We start from the raw sequence: 20,923 nt of genomic DNA on the forward strand, positions 1-20,923 counted from the left end.
GATTTATAAAGCCCCGAGCCTGATCGGAGTCGCCTCCGAAGCGAGGAGATGCAGAAAGCTGGGGTCCGGGGTAGGATACCATAGTATTGGTGGGCAGCGGAGCTGCCGGATTACGAGTCATGGCCCTGGCGGTGGTTGCTGGTGGAGCAGTCAGAGTGTCCAGGCGAGAATTGACATTCCGCAGGTGACCCAGGATGGACTCCTGTTGGGACCGCTGACGGGACAGTTCATGACACAGGTCCGAGAGTGAGGGAGCTTGGGTGCCACCGGGTTCCATGGCCCGAGCAAACTGTAACGGGTCTGGGAAGCGGAACCTCTGAGCTACTATACAAGGGGGCGGTCCTTGTAAGGGAGCGGGTGGCGACCAGGGAAGGCGGGCAGGCAGTCACAGCAGGTGACCGGGACAGTCTCTGGGTGAACGGACAGGAGGTCACGGCAAGTGACCGGGGCAGTCTCTGGATGAACGGGCAGGAGGTCACGGCAAGTGACCGGGGCAGTTTCTGGATGAACGGGCAGGAGGTCACGGCAAGTGACCGGGGCAGTCTCTGGATGAACGGGCAGGAGGTCACGGCAAGTGACCGGGGCAGTCTCTGGGTAAAGAGTAGGTACGACCTGTGATGGCAGAGCCTCCAGGTAGGCTAGCAGGCAGATGGTAGATGTGTGCTCCCAGGTGAGCAAGCGAGAGTCTCTGGAATGGCAGGTGGTCACAGCACGTGACGGCGGAGCCTCCAGGTAGGCAAGCAGGCAGGTACCAGGTGTGCACTCCCAGGTGAGCGGGCAGGAGTCTCTGGAATGGCAGGTGGTCACAGCACGTGACGGCGGAGCCTCCAGGTAGGCTAGCAGGCAGGTAGCAGGTGTGCGCTCCCAGGTGAGCGGGCAGGAGTCTCTGGAATGGCAGGTGGTCACAGCACGTGACGGTGGAGCCTCCAGGTAGGCTAGCAAGCAGGCAGCAGATGTGCGCTCCCAGGTGAGCGGGCAAGCTGGTCCATAGACAGACTGACAGGAGTTGGGGGGCAGACCGTCGGACCTCAGGCTAGCAGGCAGGTAGCAGAAGAGCGCTCCCAGGTGAGCGGGCAAGCTGGTCCTTAGACAGACTAACAGGAGTCGGTAGGCAGACCGTCGGACCTCAGGCTAGCAGGCAGGGGACTCCTTAGGACGGCGCGCGCGGCCCCATTAAGAGGGAGGGAGCGTGCGCGCGCACGCCCTAAGCACAGTGGCCGGGAAGGAGCGCGCGCTGCCAGCAGAGCGGGAGGAGGACGCCGGGCTCGGAGCAGAGGGGTGAGGGGAACAGCGTCCCTGCCTAGCAGAGGGCAGGGACGCCGGCGCTACATTTCGTATTATGGTGAAGTGCTTCTAATTAGTTCAAGAGTATGTGGAATCAGATACTGCGGTCTTCTGGCACCTCTCTGTCGCGGTAAACCAGTGACAGGTATGGATCCCATGTTGACTTATGCTTCCAATTATCAATAAGGCAAGAAAAATAATCACATTCAAAGTGATAGAATTTGTAAACCTTTATTTGTGGCTGCTACTACTTATATATCTCATGAAGTCCGGTACAGCCCCATATGAACACTACAGACCATGACCACATGATCAACATATGGGTTAATTTGAAAAAAAAATGTAAATCTACTCCCCCCGTCCCACTACACCCCATACAGGACTGTCAGAGAAGAGGCAAATGGGACACCTTGAATTTACACAAAACATTCAATATCAAACACTGAAATTAAAAAATGTTGGTGAGCAATGGCTCTAACTGCCAAACGATGAGGAATGCATGAAAATAGATTAATCACATTACATGACAGAAATGACTTGCCCTCTGACCACCTAAAACTCAGAATCTCAGAGCTATCCTTAAGATAGCCCGGGATTCCACGAACCAGTGGCTGCAAATGATTATTAAATCAGACACTGAGCATCTCATTTATATCCCCAATGCTTGAGTTGATTGACCTAAAGCCCCTGTAGCAATACCAGGTAGGCTAGGGTTAAATCCTAGCTCTGCAGGCTTTGATTAGTATGCCTGGCTAGCTCTGTATATAAACAGGCTAGGTTGTTATCTAAGTGAGTCAGCTCAGGAAAGCTGACCAGACTTGATGTGTCTTGGATCTGGAAAGAGAGACAGGACAGAATCTCTCCCTGAGAAGAGTCTGCACAATTCGTGTGCAGAGAAACGCAAGTATCAGTGGTTGCTATGGACAATACCTGTTTTGTTTGACCAAGCTGGGGCTCAGCTGTGTATGAGTAGCCAGGGTCTGTTCTGTTTAGTTAGCGCCTTGCCAAAGTTAGGGATTTATATTTACGAGTTTGAGTTTTTTTGGTGCTGTGCAACCTGTGGAAAGCAATAAAACCTACCTGTGTTTGGACCAAAACTGCATTGCTTGTGTGAACGCTACCTAATGTCTACCAGATAGCGTAAATCCCTACATCCTCCAATACAGTTTAGACAGCTGTTGGAGTAAGATTTGTGGTAAAGCGATTTCCTACTCTCGTCATGACTTTCACAAGCGGCAGTCGTCATAATCTCTGTCTCACCACAAAAATGGGCAGAGCTGGGAGAAACTGGCATAAAGAAGCCAGAAGTCACAAAATTTGAAGTTTTTACACCAGAATTCTGGCATGATAGCTTTAATGAATCGGGCCTATTGTGTCCTCTTAAGCCCGCGATTAGCTCTTGTCTTTTTGGTTGAAGCTGCAGCTCTCTTCTCCTTACCCTGCAGCTCTGCCTGCTCAAATGGGCATAGTTACATAGTTACATAATTATTATGATTGAAAAAATGTCCACCATATTCAACCGAGGAATGGGAAAGGACAAAGGTAGGGGGCACATGCATAACCACAATGCATGATCCAGTACATCATCATAAAAGAACTAAGCTTTCCCCCCATATTGCCAATCCATTGGACTAAACATTCAGAAAAGAGCATTAAACATTTATATTAGCATTTATGTTATTTTCTTCCAAAAAACTTCAAAACCATCAATGCTTCCATCAATGGTTGTCAGGGAATTTTTTTCCCTATGGGGCTAGGAACTAACCTTGCAGATACAGTTGGGAAAATAAGTATTTGATATACTGCTGATTTTGCAAGTTTTCCCATCTACAAAGAATGGAGAGACCTGTAATTTTTATCATAAGTGCACTTCAACTGTGAAATCCAGAAAATCACATTGTATGATTTTTACATAATTAATTCGAATTTTATTGCATGAAATAAGTATTTGATACAATAGAAAAACAAAACATAATATTTGGCACAGAAACCTTTGTTTGCAATTACAGACGTTTCCCTTAGTTCTTGACCAAGTTTGCACAAACTGCAGCAGGGATTTTGGCCCACTCCTCCATACAGATCTTTTCCAGATCTTTCAGGTTCCGGAGCTGTCACTGGGCAATATTGAGTTTCAGCTCCCTCCAAAGATTTTCTATTGGGTTCAGGACTGGAGACTGGCTAGGCCACTCCAGGACCTTGAAATGCTCCTTATGGAGCCACTCCAAAGTTGCCCTGGCTTTGTGTTTTGGGTCATTGTCATACTGGAAGACCCAGCCATGACCCATCTTCAATGCTCATACTGAGGGAAGGAGGTTGTTGGCCAAAATCTCGCGATACATGACCCCATCCATTCTCCCTTCAATACTGGGTGCAGCCATCCTGTCCCCTTTGAATAAAAGCACCCCCAAAGTATGATGTTTCCCCCACCATGCTTCATGGTTGGGACGGTGTTCTTGGGGTTGTACTCATCCTTCTTCTTCCTCCAAACACGTTAAGTGGAGTTGATACCAAAAAGTTAAATTTTGGTCTCATCTGACCACATGACCTTCTCCCATGCCTCCTCTGGATCATTCAGATGGTCACTGGCAAACTTCAAATGGACCTGGACATGTGCTGGCGTGAGCAGGGGGACCTTGTGTGACCTGCAGGATTTTAATCCATGATGGCGTAGTGTGTTACTAACGGTAATGTTTGAGATTGTGGTAGCAGCTCTCTTCAGGTCATTGACCAGGTCCTCCGTGTAGTTCTGGACTGATTCCTGACCTTTCTCAGAATCATCCTTACCCCACGATTCGAGATCTTGCATGGAGTCCCAGACTGTAGAAGATTGACAGTCATCTTGCGTTTCTTCCATTTTCTAATAATTGAGCCAACAGCTGTTGCCTTCTCAACAAGCTGCTAACCTATTGTCCCATAGCCCATCCCAGCCTTGTGCTGGTCTACAATTTTGTCCCTGGTGTCCTTAGACAGCTCTATGGTCTTGGCCATGGTAGAGAGGTTGGAGAACGATTGAGTGTGTGGACAGGTGTCTTCTATACAGGTAACGAGTTAAAACAGGTGCAATTAATACCGGTAATGAGTGCAGAGTAGGAGGGCTTCTTAAAGAAAAACTAACAGGTCTGTGAGAGCCAGAATTCTTGCTGGTTGGCCAGTGATCAAATACTTATTTCATGCAATAAAATTCGATTTAATTATGTAAAATTTATTCAATGTGATTTTCTGGTTTTTATTTTTAGATTCTGCCTCTCACAGGTGAAGTGTACCTACAGTAAAAATGACAGACCTCTCCATTCTTTGTAGGTGGGAAAATCGTCAGTGTATCAAATACTTATTTTCCCCACTGTAGTTGCTAACTACCTGCCTGTTCTGCCAGCGAGGATTTCTCCCAGCTCAGGTGGCGATTCTCCTGCTTCTTTTGACTTTATATCGATAGAACAGTTCTTGCTCTTCCGGTCTGCTCTTTCGATGGCACATCACTGCCAATGTCATATTGATTACAGGGCTGACAAGATAAAAACAAAATAAGCAAGTACTCTGCAGTAAATAAATAGCAATAGTGCATGAAAATAATATAGAGTACTTAGTAAACATAAATTTGATAAAAAAAAAAACATAAAAGCCATCCCACCATGGCTTTTGTTTTTGATCAAAATGATGCTAATTAAGTACTCTATATTATTTTCATGCACTATTGCTATTTATTTACTGCAGGGTATTTGCTTGTTTTGTTTTTATCTTAGCTTTTGTCTGCTTAGTGGCCAGTGTGAACATGCACCTACACGCTGAATGCACACCAACTTATATTCCAATTAATCCTTTAGGTTTTTGATTACAGAGCTGGTTGTCAATCAGCATGACATTTGCAGTGACGCCCAGCCGACAAAGCAGAGCGGAAGAGAAGGAATTGCTCTGTTGACTCGATGTGACGTTACAGGAAGCAGAAGAATCGCCAGTAGGAGAAGTCTGTGTCAATCTGAACCAGAAGAGATCATCATAGGGCAAAACGGGCAGGTAGTTAGCACCTACGTGCCAGTAAGTTCTTAGCCCCATAGGGGAAAAAAAGTCCCAGTTCTCCCCTTTAATAAGTCTTATGGTTAAGAAGGTATGTCTCCTTCAGAGATTGAACTTTTCTTTCTCCAGATGGAGGGAGTGCCTCCTTGTTATTCATGCCGCCCTTAGACATCTCCTCTCTTTCTTGCCCCTTATCAGTTTTGTGGATCTTCTTTATACCTTTGCTCTCTCCACTGCTTCTTTACTATGAACTGGTGCCGAAAACTGAACTGCATATTCCAGATGGAGTGGCACTAATACTTTGTGAAGTCACAGTATTACATTCCTGTCCCACAAGTTCATACCTTTTTTAATGCATGACAATATTTTGCTGATCTTAGAAGCTGCTGATTTATATTGATTGATTTATCCTTCTCGGCAAGTATCCTAACTTTACTCCCCTTAGAACATATGATTGTAACATATATCAAGTGTCCAGGTGTATAACTTTACATTTCTCTACATTGAACCTCATATACTATGTGGATGCCTAAACACTCAGCTTGTGCAAGTCAGCCTGTAATTTATGAACATCTTCCATAGGCAGCACTATACTACATAGCGTGGTGCCATCTGAGAAAAATATAAAAAAAAAACATTAATCCCATCTTCCATATTATTAATAAATAATGGGGTACACCATTTATAGCCAAGGACCATTCAGAGTTTAAGTCATTCATCGCAACTCTCTGGGTGTGATCTTTGAGCCAGTTTTTGATCCAACTACAAACCTTACTTTCCAGGCCTATGGACCTTAATTTACCCAGTAGACGTCTGAGGAACAGTGTCAAAAGTCTTTCCTCAGTCCAAAAACACTATAACCACTGTTACCCTCTGTCCAGGTTTCTAATTAACTCATCAAACTAAGCTGATCAGTTTTTATGAAAACTTCAGTCCTTAGTAAAAACTATGCTTATTATCACTTATAATGTTATTTTCTACCACACAATCTTTTAGAAGTCCCTCCAACATTTCTCCCACAATGGATGTTATGCTTACTGGTCTATAATTACCTGGGAAAGAGATAAATCAGGGAGCTACTGAACATATACTGTAGTATATACTGAAAGGGAGTCTGAAGTGTCACTTCGAGCACAGATACGTTACAGTTCAGATTCCGAAAAACACAGTGTTATACAATAAAGATATAAAATCTCTGCATTCAGATAATACTAAACATGGATAATGAGCAAAGTAAATGCTCAAAACAGAAAATACAAGTGATATCACAGAACCGGGATGAAACGCTGTGATGTCATACATTGGTGCTAAAGACAACAGTGATGTCACAGCTCAGGGATAATACACAAATTAGTTGAAACTAAATTATAAGTGATGTCCATGCACGGGGGTAATAGTCAAAGAATAAGCACTGTATTCCCTTACAAGAGTGACAAATTGAGCATGTAGCCCTTCAGGCCAAAGGACCTAGGTATCACAGCATCCTCTGCACCTCCTGTAGTTATGTCCCCTGTCATTGGAACATTTTCTAGAACTACTACAGTACCTTAAGAAATTATGGGACCACTGTAATCAATAATTATTGATGACCTTAGTTTTGAGTATATTTACTTAGTTTCTGCATGAAAATTTACACCAAAAAAGCTTCAAATCTGCTTACAACAAGCTTTCCTTTCATTTAAATGAGAAAACACATTCAAAACGGTCATTTTTAACCTGTTTTTTTCTTCGCATTATTGATGTGTTTTTTGGCAAAACTTTTACAAGGAAATGCAGCAAAAAACTATAATGCTGCACTCTGTATCAGTGCATGTTCACATGGTGTTTTTTACGTGGAGTTTTTTCTCTGGCTGAAATGTCCTCATCTAAAAATTGCTATGAAGGCTTCATTCAGACGTCCATTGCACGTACGTGTTGTGTGCATTTTTTTCACAGATACAATACGTACCTATTATAATCTATGCTGCAATGCTCATGTCAGGGTTTTTCATATAGCACAGGAGGTGCAAACCACAAGGTAGATGGTGAAGTCCCACCACACCCGACAAGCGTTTTGCATGTTTTGACCCCTGAAGCAGTTTTTGCGAAACGTGCGTCAGGTGTGGTTGGACTTCACCATTTCTCTTGTGGTTTGTACCTCCTGTGCTATGTGGGTAAGTAATATTATTATTTTTGTTACTATATAGTCTCCTGATGACTTGTATAATCTATTTGGTGATTTTATTGGCTTGCATTTGTTCTATTTTTGGTGTTTCTGATAAACTGTGCATATATGCCCAACTGTGAATATAGTTGTTCATTCCCATTGACAATTATTTGATTGAGACGCAGCACCATGATCTTTCTGACCAGTGTCGCCCTAGCCTTTCCCCTTAATAACTTCCCACTACAGGTATTTTTAGTTTTTGTGTTTTTCTTGTTTCTTCCCTAATATCAACGGTAATAACTTTTTTTTTTTTTTTTTACATTGACAAAGCCTTATGAGGGCGTATTTTTTACAGAAAAAGTTGTGCTTTTAAATTACATCATTCATTTTACTATACAAGCGGGGAAAAAAGTACAAAAATTGTGGATAAATGGTGAAAAAACACAATTCCTCCAATTGTCATTGTGCAGTAAAAATGATCAGGCAACCTGCTTCTTCAGGTCAGTATGTTTATGACGATACCAAACTCAAGGTATGTGGACACGGCATTTTTTCAAGAACATTTCGCATGGAATCCACCTGAAGAAATGCTCAATAAATGTTAAAAATAATGAATATACTGTATGTCAAAATGACTTGGTGAACATTTGTTCCATCTTTTGTAACCTCTTTTAACGACTTCGGACTTCTAAAGCCGTGATATAGTCAAAAGAAGTGACCTGACCATTTTTCAAGCGTCTTCCACTTAGAAGCTGCCACTTTCTTGTATATTGAATGGAAGAATAAAAAGATGTTGGTGACAAAGTCATTGCAAACACAATGAAAACATCAAACAAGTCACTTCAGGAAATACACCGGTATTATTCTCATAAAGTGTCTTCTTCTTCAACAAATTTTTTAAATTCTAACAAAATTCAGAACTTTGTAAAAAAAAAAGTTAAAAAGAATAATAATGTATGTTGCCATTTTCTGAGACTCGTAACTTTTTTAGATTTTACCAAATGTAGCTAGGTGAGATCATACTGTGGGTTTTATTGGTTTCATTTTCTCATATTTGGGTTCATACAATGTTTTGATTGTATATTATGGGAGAATTATGTAATGGCAAAACTGCAAATCTGGGGTTTAGATTTTTGTATCAGGCATATTTGAAATACATTTATATTTGAGCAAGACTGGTATTCCTGAAATGTATTTAAGGCCAGGTGCAGAAGGCCGTATTCTCTCTCATCCGAAAGAATCGGGTCGATTGTTCAAACTCTGATCAGAGTGTGATTTGCACAGTGTGTCACCACAGTGTGCTCCGATTCTCTGGGATGGGGAGAAGATGGAGCAAAAAATGTCTCCATCTTCTCCATTACGTCAGTTTGCGGAAATCTGACTGCACTCAGACGTCATCCGAGTGAAGTCCAGTGTTTTCCACGGACTCATTGACTTGGCTGAGTGCAACTCAAAAATCAGATTCAACTTATGCATGCTGCAATTTTTCCTCAGATAGAATCTGTCCAATGATAAAATTGGACATGTGCACGGCCCCATAGCAGAATATTGGTCCGAGTGAGATCCAATTTTTTGTCAGATCGCACTCAAATCAAAAATACACTCGTCTGTCCCTGCCCCAATGCATATGACGCGCCCCTGGGCCTGTGTCGCGCTGCGTTGCGCACGCGGGAGCCTACCCGGAGCCGGATCAGTGGAGGGTTGTAGTCTCGTGGCGGTGACCCGGTCCGTGCCCAGGGAGTCAAACTAGACGGCAGTCTATTAGTAGTAAATAGTTGATGACTACGCCACCCGTTGAGTGCAGCCAGGAAGCTGCTGCTGCAGGGCAGACCGCTGAGGCCGGTGGTAGGATTGTGCAGCGTGATAGTATAACCCCCAACGGGAGGGGTATGGCCTCAGGGCAGCCGACGTGGATGATGGGGGTAGCAGGAACCACTCAGAGACGGTACGGTGTAGTTCAGGGTCTTTACTGGTAACAACGACAGACCCTCCCGGAGTACTTGCTAGCAAACGGGGCCTGGTCAGTCTTTGAGCAGATGGGATCTCCCCTGGCCAGGCGTAGTTGTAGGCCTCCCAAACTGACTGTACTCTTCTGGCTACCTTGCTAGAAGCTGATATAAGTAGCCCACGTCCCTGAGTGTACCGTGTGGTGCTCACCCGTATGGCCGGTGACTCGGGGCCTTCTAATGGCTTCCGCTCCACGATGGCGGTGCTGGTCCCACGCGTGTGACCGTGCCTTCGGGCTTCTGGGCCAGAGGACCTGAAATCCCCTGCCTGACGGATTCTGCTGCTGGGTAGGAGTTAGTCCCCACAGCCTCGGACTCGGTAAAGAATCTTCTTAGTCAGGGCGAGCTCTGCAGCTGCCAGCCCCTGACTCCTTGTAACTCTGCTGTTTCCTATGCTGCTTCTTGTCTCCACTCTCCTTGTCTGACTCACCCTGCCTCAGCCCCGGGTTTATACAGGGGAAGTTCTTCCCCTCCCAAGACTGGGCAGGAGGTGTGGCATGCACAGGATCCCTGACCAAAGGACCTCCCACCTGCTCTCAGACATAACATTACATTACTGTGGAAAACCAGACCCCTGGGGTGCCACATTCCCCCCTAGTGAAATTTAGTACTCCGGGACTAAACACATTTAGAAAAACATAACAAGGCAAAAACATTAATAATACAATAAGAAAACATATAAAGATGGTTACGGCGTGCCCGCAACCGGGTGCAGTCTCTGAAGAGAGCAAGGTGTCCATTTCACCAACATAGGGAGACGTAACCAGGTAGGGGTCTGTCCTACCCCGAGTCCTTAACAGTCTCTAGTCCATCCTGGGTTACGCTCCAACTATGTACAAGGATTCCCGGTAAATCCACCAAGGATTCCTAAAAATAACTAGAAACACAAAATTATACACAAGCAACAAGACACAGAAAAACATAAATAAAACAATTTATACACTTTAAATTCTCCAGCGTGCGGGTAACTGGCCTCTAGTGGCCCGAGTGGACCTACGGAGCTGACTGTCTGGCCCTGAACTACAGGGTGTAGGAGCTGTCAAGGGTAAACTGGGCAGCTGTCTACCGGCTCTTTGTCTCACTAGGGGTACGGCAGGCTCACTATAAGCAGAGGGTTGATTCTCCTGTTCTGCTTGTGTGGAGTCTTCTGCCTCCTGGACCGGCTGTTCTTCCAGCTCTACCCGTTGCTCCGTAGGTTCTTGGGATGATGGTTGGAGGAAGGTGAGTACGGGTACCACAACTGCACCATTGACTTGAGTCCAAGACTGAGGGAAGTCCCCGAGCACGGTACTAACCATATCTTCCCTTTCTTCCACGGGTCGATGGTCTTCTTGTTCCTCTTCAGGGTTCCTCAGTTGTTCGGGACACTTCTTCAGGTGGTCCCGGGATACAATGGCTGTGGTTTCCCCCTCCGTCTTTACTGATGGTACAGACCTTCGGGTTCTCGTGGCTTGAGGGCAGTACGGTGTACGGGTCCTTCTCCCACTGGTCGTCCAACTTGTGGAGCCGTCTCTTCCTCTTCAAGACCTGCTCTCCGGGTACCAGGGGAACAGCGGGAGCATACTGGTTGTAAGTTTTCTCTTGTCTTTCCCTAGCCTGACAGAGACTTCGCTCCACGCTCTCCTGTACTCTCCGGTACTGCTGCTGCCTCTCTGTGTCCCAGTCTGTTTCTGGTGAAGTGTCCTCGGGGGTCAGGACTCCCATTTCCAGGTCAACAGGTAACTTACCAGGTCTTGCCCTCATTAGGTAAGCCGGGGTACAGTTGGTGGAACCTACCGGGATGTGGTTGTATAGGTCCACCAGATCGGGCAACTTTTCAGGCCACAGACTGCGTTCTTCCAGGGGCAACGTTTTTAGAAGATCCATTACCACCTGGTTCATTTTTTCACAAAGTCCATTAGTCTGCGGATGGTAGGGTGTCGTCCTTATCTTCCGGCAGCCATACAGATTGCAGAATTCCTGAAAGACCTCCGCTTCAAAGGCAGGTCCCTGGTCCGTCAGCACTTGGTCCGGGTACCCGTGTGGACGGCAGAAGTGCTGCTGGAAGGCTCTAGCTGCTGTTTGAGCCGTTAAGTCCTTGACGGGGACGACAACCAAGAACCGGGAGTAATGATCCACGATGGTTAACGCGTAGACGTAGCCACTTCTGCTTGGGGTCAGTTTTACATGATCCAAGGCTACCAGTTCCAACGGTTGCCGGGTGACGATGGACTGCAGGGGAGTCTTCTGGCTGGCTCGGTCCTTCCTTCTCAGGTTGCACGGGCCACAATCTCTGCACCACTTCTCGATGGTTCCCCTCATGCCTACCCAGTGGAACCGCTCGCGCAGCAGGAACTCCAGCTTTTTCCACCCAAAGTGTCCAGCTCCGTCGTGGTATGCCTCCATCACCATGGCTGCGTCTCTTCGTGGCACCACTACTTGCCAGAGTAATTCATGCGTCCGGGAGTTAACCATTCTGCGGCACAACTTCCCTTTGTAAAGGAACAGTCGACTCTTCTCTGCCCATAGTTGTTTGGCTTCCTCCGGAGCGTCTGGTTCAAGGCGAGCCTCCGGCCGAGTCAGCATCTCCTTCACCAGTCGGACGGCAGGGTCGCTGTCTTGCGTTTCCGCCCAGTTGTAGTGGGGTAAGGGGTTCAACGTAGCAGCCTGCTTACTCCTTACCCGGTGGGAATACTGAATAGTCCCATGACGGTGGAACGCAGGGAGTTCAACTTCTTCCAGTCCCTCCGGATCTTCTCCTCCGTCCGGCAGGTTGGGCATCCTGGACAGGGCGTCCGCGTTGGTATTGGAGCGTCCTGCCCGGTATTTAATTGTGAACTCGTAGTTGGACAGACGGGCCATCCACCTCTGCTCCAGGGCACCGAGTCTTGCCGTGTCCAGGTGTGTCAGCGGGTTGTTATCCGTGTACACGGTGAACCGGGAAGAAGCGAGGTAATGCTTAAAGCGCTCAGTGATTGCCCATACTACGGCCAGGAACTCTAACTTAAATGAGCTGTAATTCTCGGGGTTCCTTTCGGTGGGTCGCAGATTTCGGCTGGCGTAGGCGATTACTCGTTCCTTCCCCTGCTGGATCTGGGACAGTACGGCTCCTAGCCCGATGTTACTGGCGTCGGTGTAGAGGATAAAGGGCTGGCTATAATCCGGGTACGCCAGGATTTCGTCCCCCGTGAGGGCCATCTTCAGCTGGCGGAAGGACTCTTCTTCCAGCTCTTCCCATTTGAAGGGCGGCTTCTGGTTCTTGGCCTTCCGGGACTGGCCTATCAGGAGGTCCTGCATAGGTGCTGCCTTTTTGGTGAAACCGGGAATAAACCTTCGGTAGTAGCCTACCAACCCGAGGAACTGCCGCACTTCTTTTACGCTGGAGGGGCTTGGCCATTCCTTAATTGCGGTGATTTTATCAGGGTCGGGAGCCACTCCGTCAGCGCTCACTACGTGTCCCAGGTACTGCACCTTTGGTTTCAGGAGGTGACACTTGGAGGGTTTCACCTTTAGGCCGTAACTCGCCAGAGCCTCGAACACTTCCGCCAGGTGTTTCAGGTGGTCCTCATACGTCTTGGAATATACGATGACATCGTCCAGGTACAACAGGACCGTCTCGAAGTTTCTGTGGCCCAGACAACACTCCATTAGGCGTTGGAAGGTTCCTGGTGCGTTGCAGAGTCCGAACGGCATGCAGGTGAACTCGCTAAGTCCCATCGGGGTGGTGAATGCGGTCTTCTCCCGGTCCGCCTCTGCTACAGGAACCTGCCAGTACCCGCTAGTGAGATCCAAGGTAGAGAAGAAGTTAGCAGATCTTAAAGCAGCCAATGACTCCTCTATCCTTGGTAAAGGGTACGCATCCTTGTGTGTGATACGGTTGATTTTCCGGTAATCTACACACATCCTCATGGTGTTGTCTTTCTTTTTGACTAAAACTAATGGGGCTGCCCAGGGGCTACAACTATCCCGGATTACCCCAGCCTCCTTCATGTCTCTAAGCATCCCCTTGGCGTGTTGGTAATGTGCAGGGGGTACGGGTCGATACCTCTCTTTTATGGGAGGATGATCTCCCGTGGGGATGCGATGTTCTACCCCCTTGACTCGCCCGAAGTCTAACGGGTGTTTACTAAACACTCTCTCATACTCTTGAACCACCCGATAGACTCCTTGTTTCTGATGTGAGGGAGTGGAGTCAGTACCCAGATGTAGTTGCTGACACCAGTCCTCCATGTCTTTCTTAGAGCCGTTACCTTCCTCCGGGTGAGATGGAGGCAAGGGTTCCACAGATTGTATAGAATTTTGATTAGTGATATATAATTTGGCTAGCGTGGCATACCGGGGCAGGTACACTTCCCTCTCCCCGATATTTATTATGCGAACGGGCACCCTCCCATGGCGTACATTGACGACCCCCCGTGCTGTCAAAATGGTGGGCCTACTGTCTGAGTAAACTGGTTCTACCATTGCCTGGTAATCTCTACCTCTCAGACCAATAGCTGCCCGGCACCAAATCATCATTTCACTTTTTGGGGGCATGGCAATAGGAAAAGGGTCACACATTCTTACGCTACCAATCTCACCGCCGGAGAGTTCCACTTGTTGCCGTTGCATCAGTGCCCGGATCTCTTTCTGGAGCACCCGCTGCTCGCCGGAGCTGGCATTCTTGGCAACCTGCTGTAAAAGGAAAATCACCTCTGCAAGACAATTTTCAATTACATTAGTTCCCAGAGTTATTTTTGGGTGACTCTCATGTTTATCAATATCTACAATGATCAGTCCCTGTGCGGCCAGTTCGACTCTACCAATTTTGATGGTCACCTCTTTAAATCCGATCTGTGGCACGGGCTGACCATTGCTGGCGATGATACTCAAGTCGTCGTCGGGGTAGCGGGTAATATCCGAGTCATTCCAGTACTGCTTGAAGAGCACGTACGGGATGGTGGTGACCTGTGACCCGGTGTCCAGTAGGGCACTCATGGGAATGCCATCCAGTACCACAGGCAAGACTGGACGTCCTCCCACATATCTGTCGCGCCAGTTCGATGGGCCTGGTGATCTTTTTCCTGGGGGTTGGCCCTCTACCCCAGGTTGTGCCCGTTTAAAGAACAGTACCTTGCCATATGTCCGGGTTGATTGCAGCGGCGGCAGATGGGTCGTCCGTCCTCACTGTATCGGTCACTGGGTCTTCCTCTGGCCGGTGGGGTCCTCCTTGGTCGACGCCACGGGATGTCCTCCGGTCCGGATGCCAGCTGGATCTTCCCTGGGGTGGAAACCTGTAAAGACTGCACAGTTCGGGTTAGCGCAGCAACGCTCTTAGCTAGCTCTTGGACCTGATGGTGTAGGTCTGGAGCCGGGTCATTGTCCAAAGCCTGCGCATCAGCTCCCACAGGCCCTGCTGACAAGGGCGCCGCCTCCTGGTATTAAGTGGTAGTGGGGCGTCTGTGGGTCACAACGCCACCTGGTGCCGGTTCTCGGAGCACCCGGATGGCTCTGTCCTTGAACTGTGCAAAGTCCAGATGGGGATCCTGTAAGGCCATTGCCCGCAACTGGGTTCGGTGGGCATTGCAATATAAACCCTCTATAAATTGTTCAGTCAACAGCCTGTCCTCGTTTCCCACCCCATCAGGGTCGGTCTGCTTTATGGCCCTCAGGGCCTCTTGTAGGTTTAGTGCATAGTCCCTTATACTCTCATGCGCTCGCTGCTTGCACCCGTAGAATCTAAGCTTAATCTCGGCTGAGGTGCGGGTATCAAAGGTGTCCTTCAGCCGGGTTAGTATCCCTGCGACAGTCTTCCTCCCAGGTGGCCAGGATTTTACTTCCCTTTTGGCTGCCCCTGTTAGTTGGGCCACCAGGATGCTCACTTTTTGCTCTTCTGTGAGGGGGTACACCTGGAAGAGGCTATCCAGCTTTTCTCTAAAGTCATGCAGGGTATGTGACTCCCCTGAGTACTGGGGTAGCCAAGCTGCTCCCGGGATATAGGGCATGGTGAAGGGCATAACTGCAGCAGCGGTAGCGCTGGCGGGGGTTGAGGCAGTGAAGCTCTCCTCCGTATCCGACATCTTCCTCCCCCCTAGTGGACCGTGGCCTACCTTGCGATGATCCTCTTCCGTAGGCCGCGGCTCCGCAGTGGATCGTCAGGGTTGAGGACCTTCCGTCGCGCTCCTGTGACGTCGGCGTCTGCTGGGCTCCTTCCAGGACCTTACGCAACGTCCGGACGTGAGGCGGGGCTTCAGTTCTCGCGCGCTTTCGGAGTCCACGCCCCTCTTCTTCCCGCGCGGCGTCCTCAAGATGGCGTCCAATGGCGGGAAAACTCCACGGATGGCGGGAAGAAGGTCGAAGATGGCGCCGGATGGCGGGAAAACTTCGCGGATGGCGGGAAGAAGGTAGAAGATGGCGCCGGATGGCGGGAAACCTTCACCACTGGTAAGTTTGAACAGTCTTTGCTTTTCAGGCACGCAGTACCCGGTGGTTGCGGGCACGAAATCCTGCCGACTACGCCAAAGTTGACGCGCCCCTGGGCCTGTGTCGCGCTGCGTTGCGCACGCGGGAGCCTACCCGGAGCCGGATCAGTGGAGGGTTGTAGTCTCGTGGCGGTGACCCGGTCCGTGCCCAGGGAGTCAAACTAGACGGCAGTCTATTAGTAGTAAATAGTTGATGACTACGCCACCCGTTGAGTGCAGCCAGGAAGCTGCTGCTGCAGGGCAGACCGCTGAGGCCGGTGGTAGGATTGTGCAGCGTGATAGTATAACCCCCAACGGGAGGGGTATGGCCTCAGGGCAGCCGACGTGGATGATGGGGGTAGCAGGAACCACTCAGAGACGGTACGGTGTAGTTCAGGGTCTTTACTGGTAACAACGACAGACCCTCCCGGAGTACTTGCTAGCAAACGGGGCCTGGTCAGTCTTTGAGCAGATGGGATCTCCCCTGGCCAGGCGTAGTTGTAGGCCTCCCAAACTGACTGTACTCTTCTGGCTACCTTGCTAGAAGCTGATATAAGTAGCCCACGTCCCTGAGTGTACCGTGTGGTGCTCACCCGTATGGCCGGTGACTCGGGGCCTTCTAATGGCTTCCGCTCCACGATGGCGGTGCTGGTCCCACGCGTGTGACCATGCCTTCGGGCTTCTGGGCCAGAGGACCTGAAATCCCCTGCCTGACGGATTCTGCTGCTGGGTAGGAGTTAGTCCCCACAGCCTCGGACTCCGGGTCCGGTAAAGAATCTTCTTAGTCAGGGCGAGCTCTGCAGCTGCCAGCCCCTGACTCCTTGTAACTCTGCTGTTTCCTATGCTGCTTCTTGTCTCCACTCTCCTTGTCTGACTCACCCTGCCTCAGCCCCGGGTTTATACAGGGGAAGTTCTTCCCCTCCCAAGACTGGGCAGGAGGTGTGGCATGCACAGGATCCCTGACCAAAGGACCTCCCACCTGCTCTCATACATAACATTACATTACTGTGGAAAACCAGACCCCTGGGGTGCCACACATACATTCCAAACAATTGGTCAAAAATTATTTCTGAGTTTGGTATTTCAGTTTCCTTCCTTTAGGATAGTAGAAACATATTTCCACTTCAAATGATCTGGAGTTTCTAAATGAATTGTTCCTAAAAAAGTGATCAATCTTGTAATAGTAAATGAACTGTCCCTGTTAAAGGAGTCGCCGTAATGTTACGGTAATCAGCTAGCCCGGCTACTGGGAAAATGAATCGTTACTCAGAAACCATTAAAACCAGTGCGTCCTCTGTATAATGAAAGCAGACGGAAAATCATGTAAAGGATCTGAATTGACATTGATCTGGTGTATACATAACACAACAGCGTTTCTTACCTGCCCCCAAAATGTTTTCTTCACAAGAATACCAGATTCCAGTATGGAAATAGCGGAAAGCGAATCTGTCATCTCCCGTCTCCCAGCTGTAATGTACCACGTCATGACCAGAAGCATTGATGTTCTCCACATGGATGGGAACCACTATGCATTTAGTGGCCTTTCCGTTTCCACAAAGAGGTTTAGGAACTTTTTGTGTCCCCTCACACCAGTAACTACTAAGAAGGGCTGTGGTTGAGAGGGTGAGCGACAGCAGATTGAAGCCCATGGCCAGAAGAGCACGACGCCAGGGAACTACCTCTGTGATCTCCATCTATAGAAGAGGAAATTGTCAAATGTTATCACTGGTGCAGCCACATACTAAATATTCTACATCGCAATGCAAATTAATCATTTAATCCAATTGTTTGATTCCCCAGAATTTGTTACACTCAACAAGACGTGCATTATCGAAGGGGAACATATTGATATCTGTGATATCTTCTCTTGTTTGATTACTATAAAGAAATGAATAAACTTATTGCTCACAAGGAGCAAATCAACCATTTCTGACTAGAAATGCTTACTTGTAGTAATGTAGATTTTTAACAAATATAAGCCATCAACCAATAGTGTCCCTTAGTGGACAGTCATTGTAGGAATGGTGGGAGCCAACCTTCCGGACATTCATCTATCCTAAGATTGGTTCATTCCCCTCAAAGTTTTCCCTGCACAGTGATGAGGGGACGACACTTACGGGATATTCACTCAGGCTTTACTTTACAATCTTGTGCTATCAACACACCCACTAAGTCCTTGGCTCAGAGATGGCCACCAATACATAAGGTAAATTAGGTATTTATGAATCAACAATGGAAATGATTACAAGGTAGGACCAGCGTACATAGTCCATTGTTCTTCTAGTCACCTCGCTGTGATTCCTTTTACACCACCAGATTTGGGGTGTTTAACACCTGCCCATCATCTACTTGCTTGCTGATCAGCGGTTGTTTAATACCCTGCTTAGATAAGCAGACCATACTGCTGATGCGCACAGAACAACCACTGAAAGATCGTTCTGTGCACATTTAGGCTGTCATTATTCTCGGCAGCACACGTCATTGTTCTCAGCAGCACATGTCCTGTTTGTACAGGATGATGTTCTGCTCAGAACAATCATTTTAAGCCTACTTTAAAATCATTTCACCTGATGAACGAGCGGGTGATCATCAGCTTGCTTACATTGCCCGATTATGTGGAAATTATCACGATAATCAACCAATGTACATCCACTTTAGGTTTGGGATGCGTCATGTCTATTTGCCCACTGAAGAGAAAAGGCCTAGGTGTCAGATCACATTATGTCTTCTCCGTGTGACATTTCCTAAGAACTGGTTGCTATTACAGTCATCTGAAAATACATAAGTTATTCCTGGCCACTCTCCATAATTAAAAGAGTTTATTGCCTTTACCGCATTGTGGCCAGCTACATATAGTCATATTAGATCCTGCTTTTGTTGGCGTGTCATATCTCCATAGCATGCCCATGTTATGTGACTAAGTGGAGTGATTATGCTAGAAGCTCAAACTACCCTTCCCATTGCTGACAATTTTCACTACTGCGCTTTTTCTTTTTCGATCCCTTCCAAGACATATAACATTTTTTATTTTTCCTTCTATATAGCCATATAAGGGCTTGTTTTTTGATGTTATCAGTTGTAGTTTTGAATGATACCATTCATTTTATACATAATTTATGGATGCCGGCTGTATAATACAGTTGTGTACACTTGCACCTGACGTAAGATATACTGTTATATCCGACTTCGTGAAGGGGTTAAATCAAAAAATAAAAAATATAATGTGTATGGTTACAGATTTCTTCTATGTAAAAGAAGCATTTCTATCTTAGTAAAAGATTTTGAATAACAGGTATACAATTTGCCCATGGTCATGTATTAGACACATACAGTAGCTGCGCTGCTTATTGAAAGACACCGTTCTAACTCTAGCTTGTCGTAAATCTGTGTCCATCTTAATACCATAGGCAGAATTTTATCTCCTCTGGGTAAACAGTGAAATCTTACTGAATGGCGGCAAAAGGGGATTTTGAAAATCATTAGAAACTGATACAACAAGTATACTGGAAAGTGCTAGAACTTTTTATTAGACAAATAATATCTTTATTTGCCGAGACATTTTACCCCTTAATTTACCAAATACAAATGAAAGGATCAAAGACGGAAAATTCAGCACCAGATGTAATAGCCTTAAATCAATTTATATGGGACTGTATATGGAACAGCAGTGACCGCCTGACTTCATTAAAAATACTTGGTTCCTTCGAGACTCAACGACTGTACATTATACAGAAATGCAATGTAAAGTACGCCACCATCAATGTAACAATCGGCACTTACTGATGTAGTCTTCTGCAGAAATCTTGCAGACGATGCAACTTCTGATGAAAGGTGCATGATGACGACGTATTAGGACACATACAATAGTTTTTATGGTTTGCAGAGCGGAGATACAAGCCGCGCACAAAGCCTTGAAAAGAAGTAACTGCTGGTAATACTCTTGTGTTTCCATCTAATCACAATACCCAGAGACCAACCTCGAATCATTGCTGTGAAATCACCAACATCTGCTGTACAGAAATGGAGGTTCCTAATCCTCAAAACAATCAAGTCCCAGCTGTTCCATCTAAACCCTTCTCATTCATTGCGATCTCAGCTCTTCTGCATAGTGATAACCAAACTACTCACATTTTATATAATAACTCGAGGAAGTGGTGATGGTGTCTGCAATTAGGTAGCGTCAGATTCTGAGCTAAGGAAAGTAGGATCACTGGAAAATTAATAATACATTTGTTTAGTATTCAAGTGATGTGATAAAATCAATGGCGAGGCTGTAATTGTCTGAAATAAAATGTATACAAGTTCTATTTAGTCATTTCCTAGTTAAAACTATTTCTAAAAAACTACTAACAAAAATTCCTTCATGGCTCCTTCACACATAATTGTCTCCATTTTTTTCAAATATATGTAAAACACCTTGCTTTTAGCATTTCCAAGAAAATAGGAACTGATCAGCAGTTCTCGGCAGTGGCCGCTACACATTAAATAGAGCTGTGATGTTCAGCTTAGTTCAATGTTTTCAAGCTAATAACAACTGATCAGTGAGGTGTCGGGCTTCGGACCCCCCATTGATTTGATATTGATGACCTAACCTGAGGATACATCATCAATAATCATTGTTAGGACCATTTTTTTAAGGATATGAATGTGAAGATGAGCACTTTCTCTTGTCATGTGTGACATGACCCTCTTCCCATTGAAAAAAATAAAGTTGGATCCAAAATGGCCAACTTCAAAATGGCCGCCATGGTCACCACCCATCTGGAAAAGTTTTCCCCCTCCCATATACTAATGTGCCACAAACAGGAAGTTGATATCACCAACCATTCCCATTTAATTTAGGTATATCCATATAAATGGCCCACCCTGTATATTACTATACAATGCTCTGAAAAACAAAAACAAATTATTTCAAGAGGTGAAATGGTGAAAACTATGCAATTCCACCATTATTTTGGAGGTTTTGTTTTCAGAACTTTCAGTGTACAGTAAAAGAAAGCTTGTAACGTAATTCACCAGGTCAGTACGATTATAGTGATACCAAACATAAAGCAACA

The 20,923-nt window shown here is 46.6% G+C and overlaps 1 protein-coding gene across 1 annotated transcript in view; it reads right to left on the reverse strand.

The window, feature by feature from the left end:
* GSG1 (germ cell associated 1) overlaps window positions 1-19,703 on the reverse strand; it is a 70,040-nt gene extending 50,337 nt beyond the window's left edge. Inside the window, exons 1-2 of the mRNA XM_073642700.1 lie at window positions 19,647-19,703; window positions 17,248-17,560 (exon numbers count right to left, since the gene is read on the reverse strand). Coding sequence (XP_073498801.1) covers window positions 17,248-17,560; window positions 19,647-19,703 — 370 coding nt within the window. The remainder of the gene's footprint in view (window positions 1-17,247; window positions 17,561-19,646) is intronic.
* Window positions 19,704-20,923: the final 1,220 nt, after the last annotated feature.

Source organism: Phyllobates terribilis, unplaced genomic scaffold (genome assembly GCF_046119375.1).
Source record: "Phyllobates terribilis strain yellow unplaced genomic scaffold, ASM4611937v1 Scaffold_8__6_contigs__length_399053987, whole genome shotgun sequence".
Classification (NCBI taxonomy): Eukaryota; Metazoa; Chordata; class Amphibia; order Anura; family Dendrobatidae; genus Phyllobates; species Phyllobates terribilis.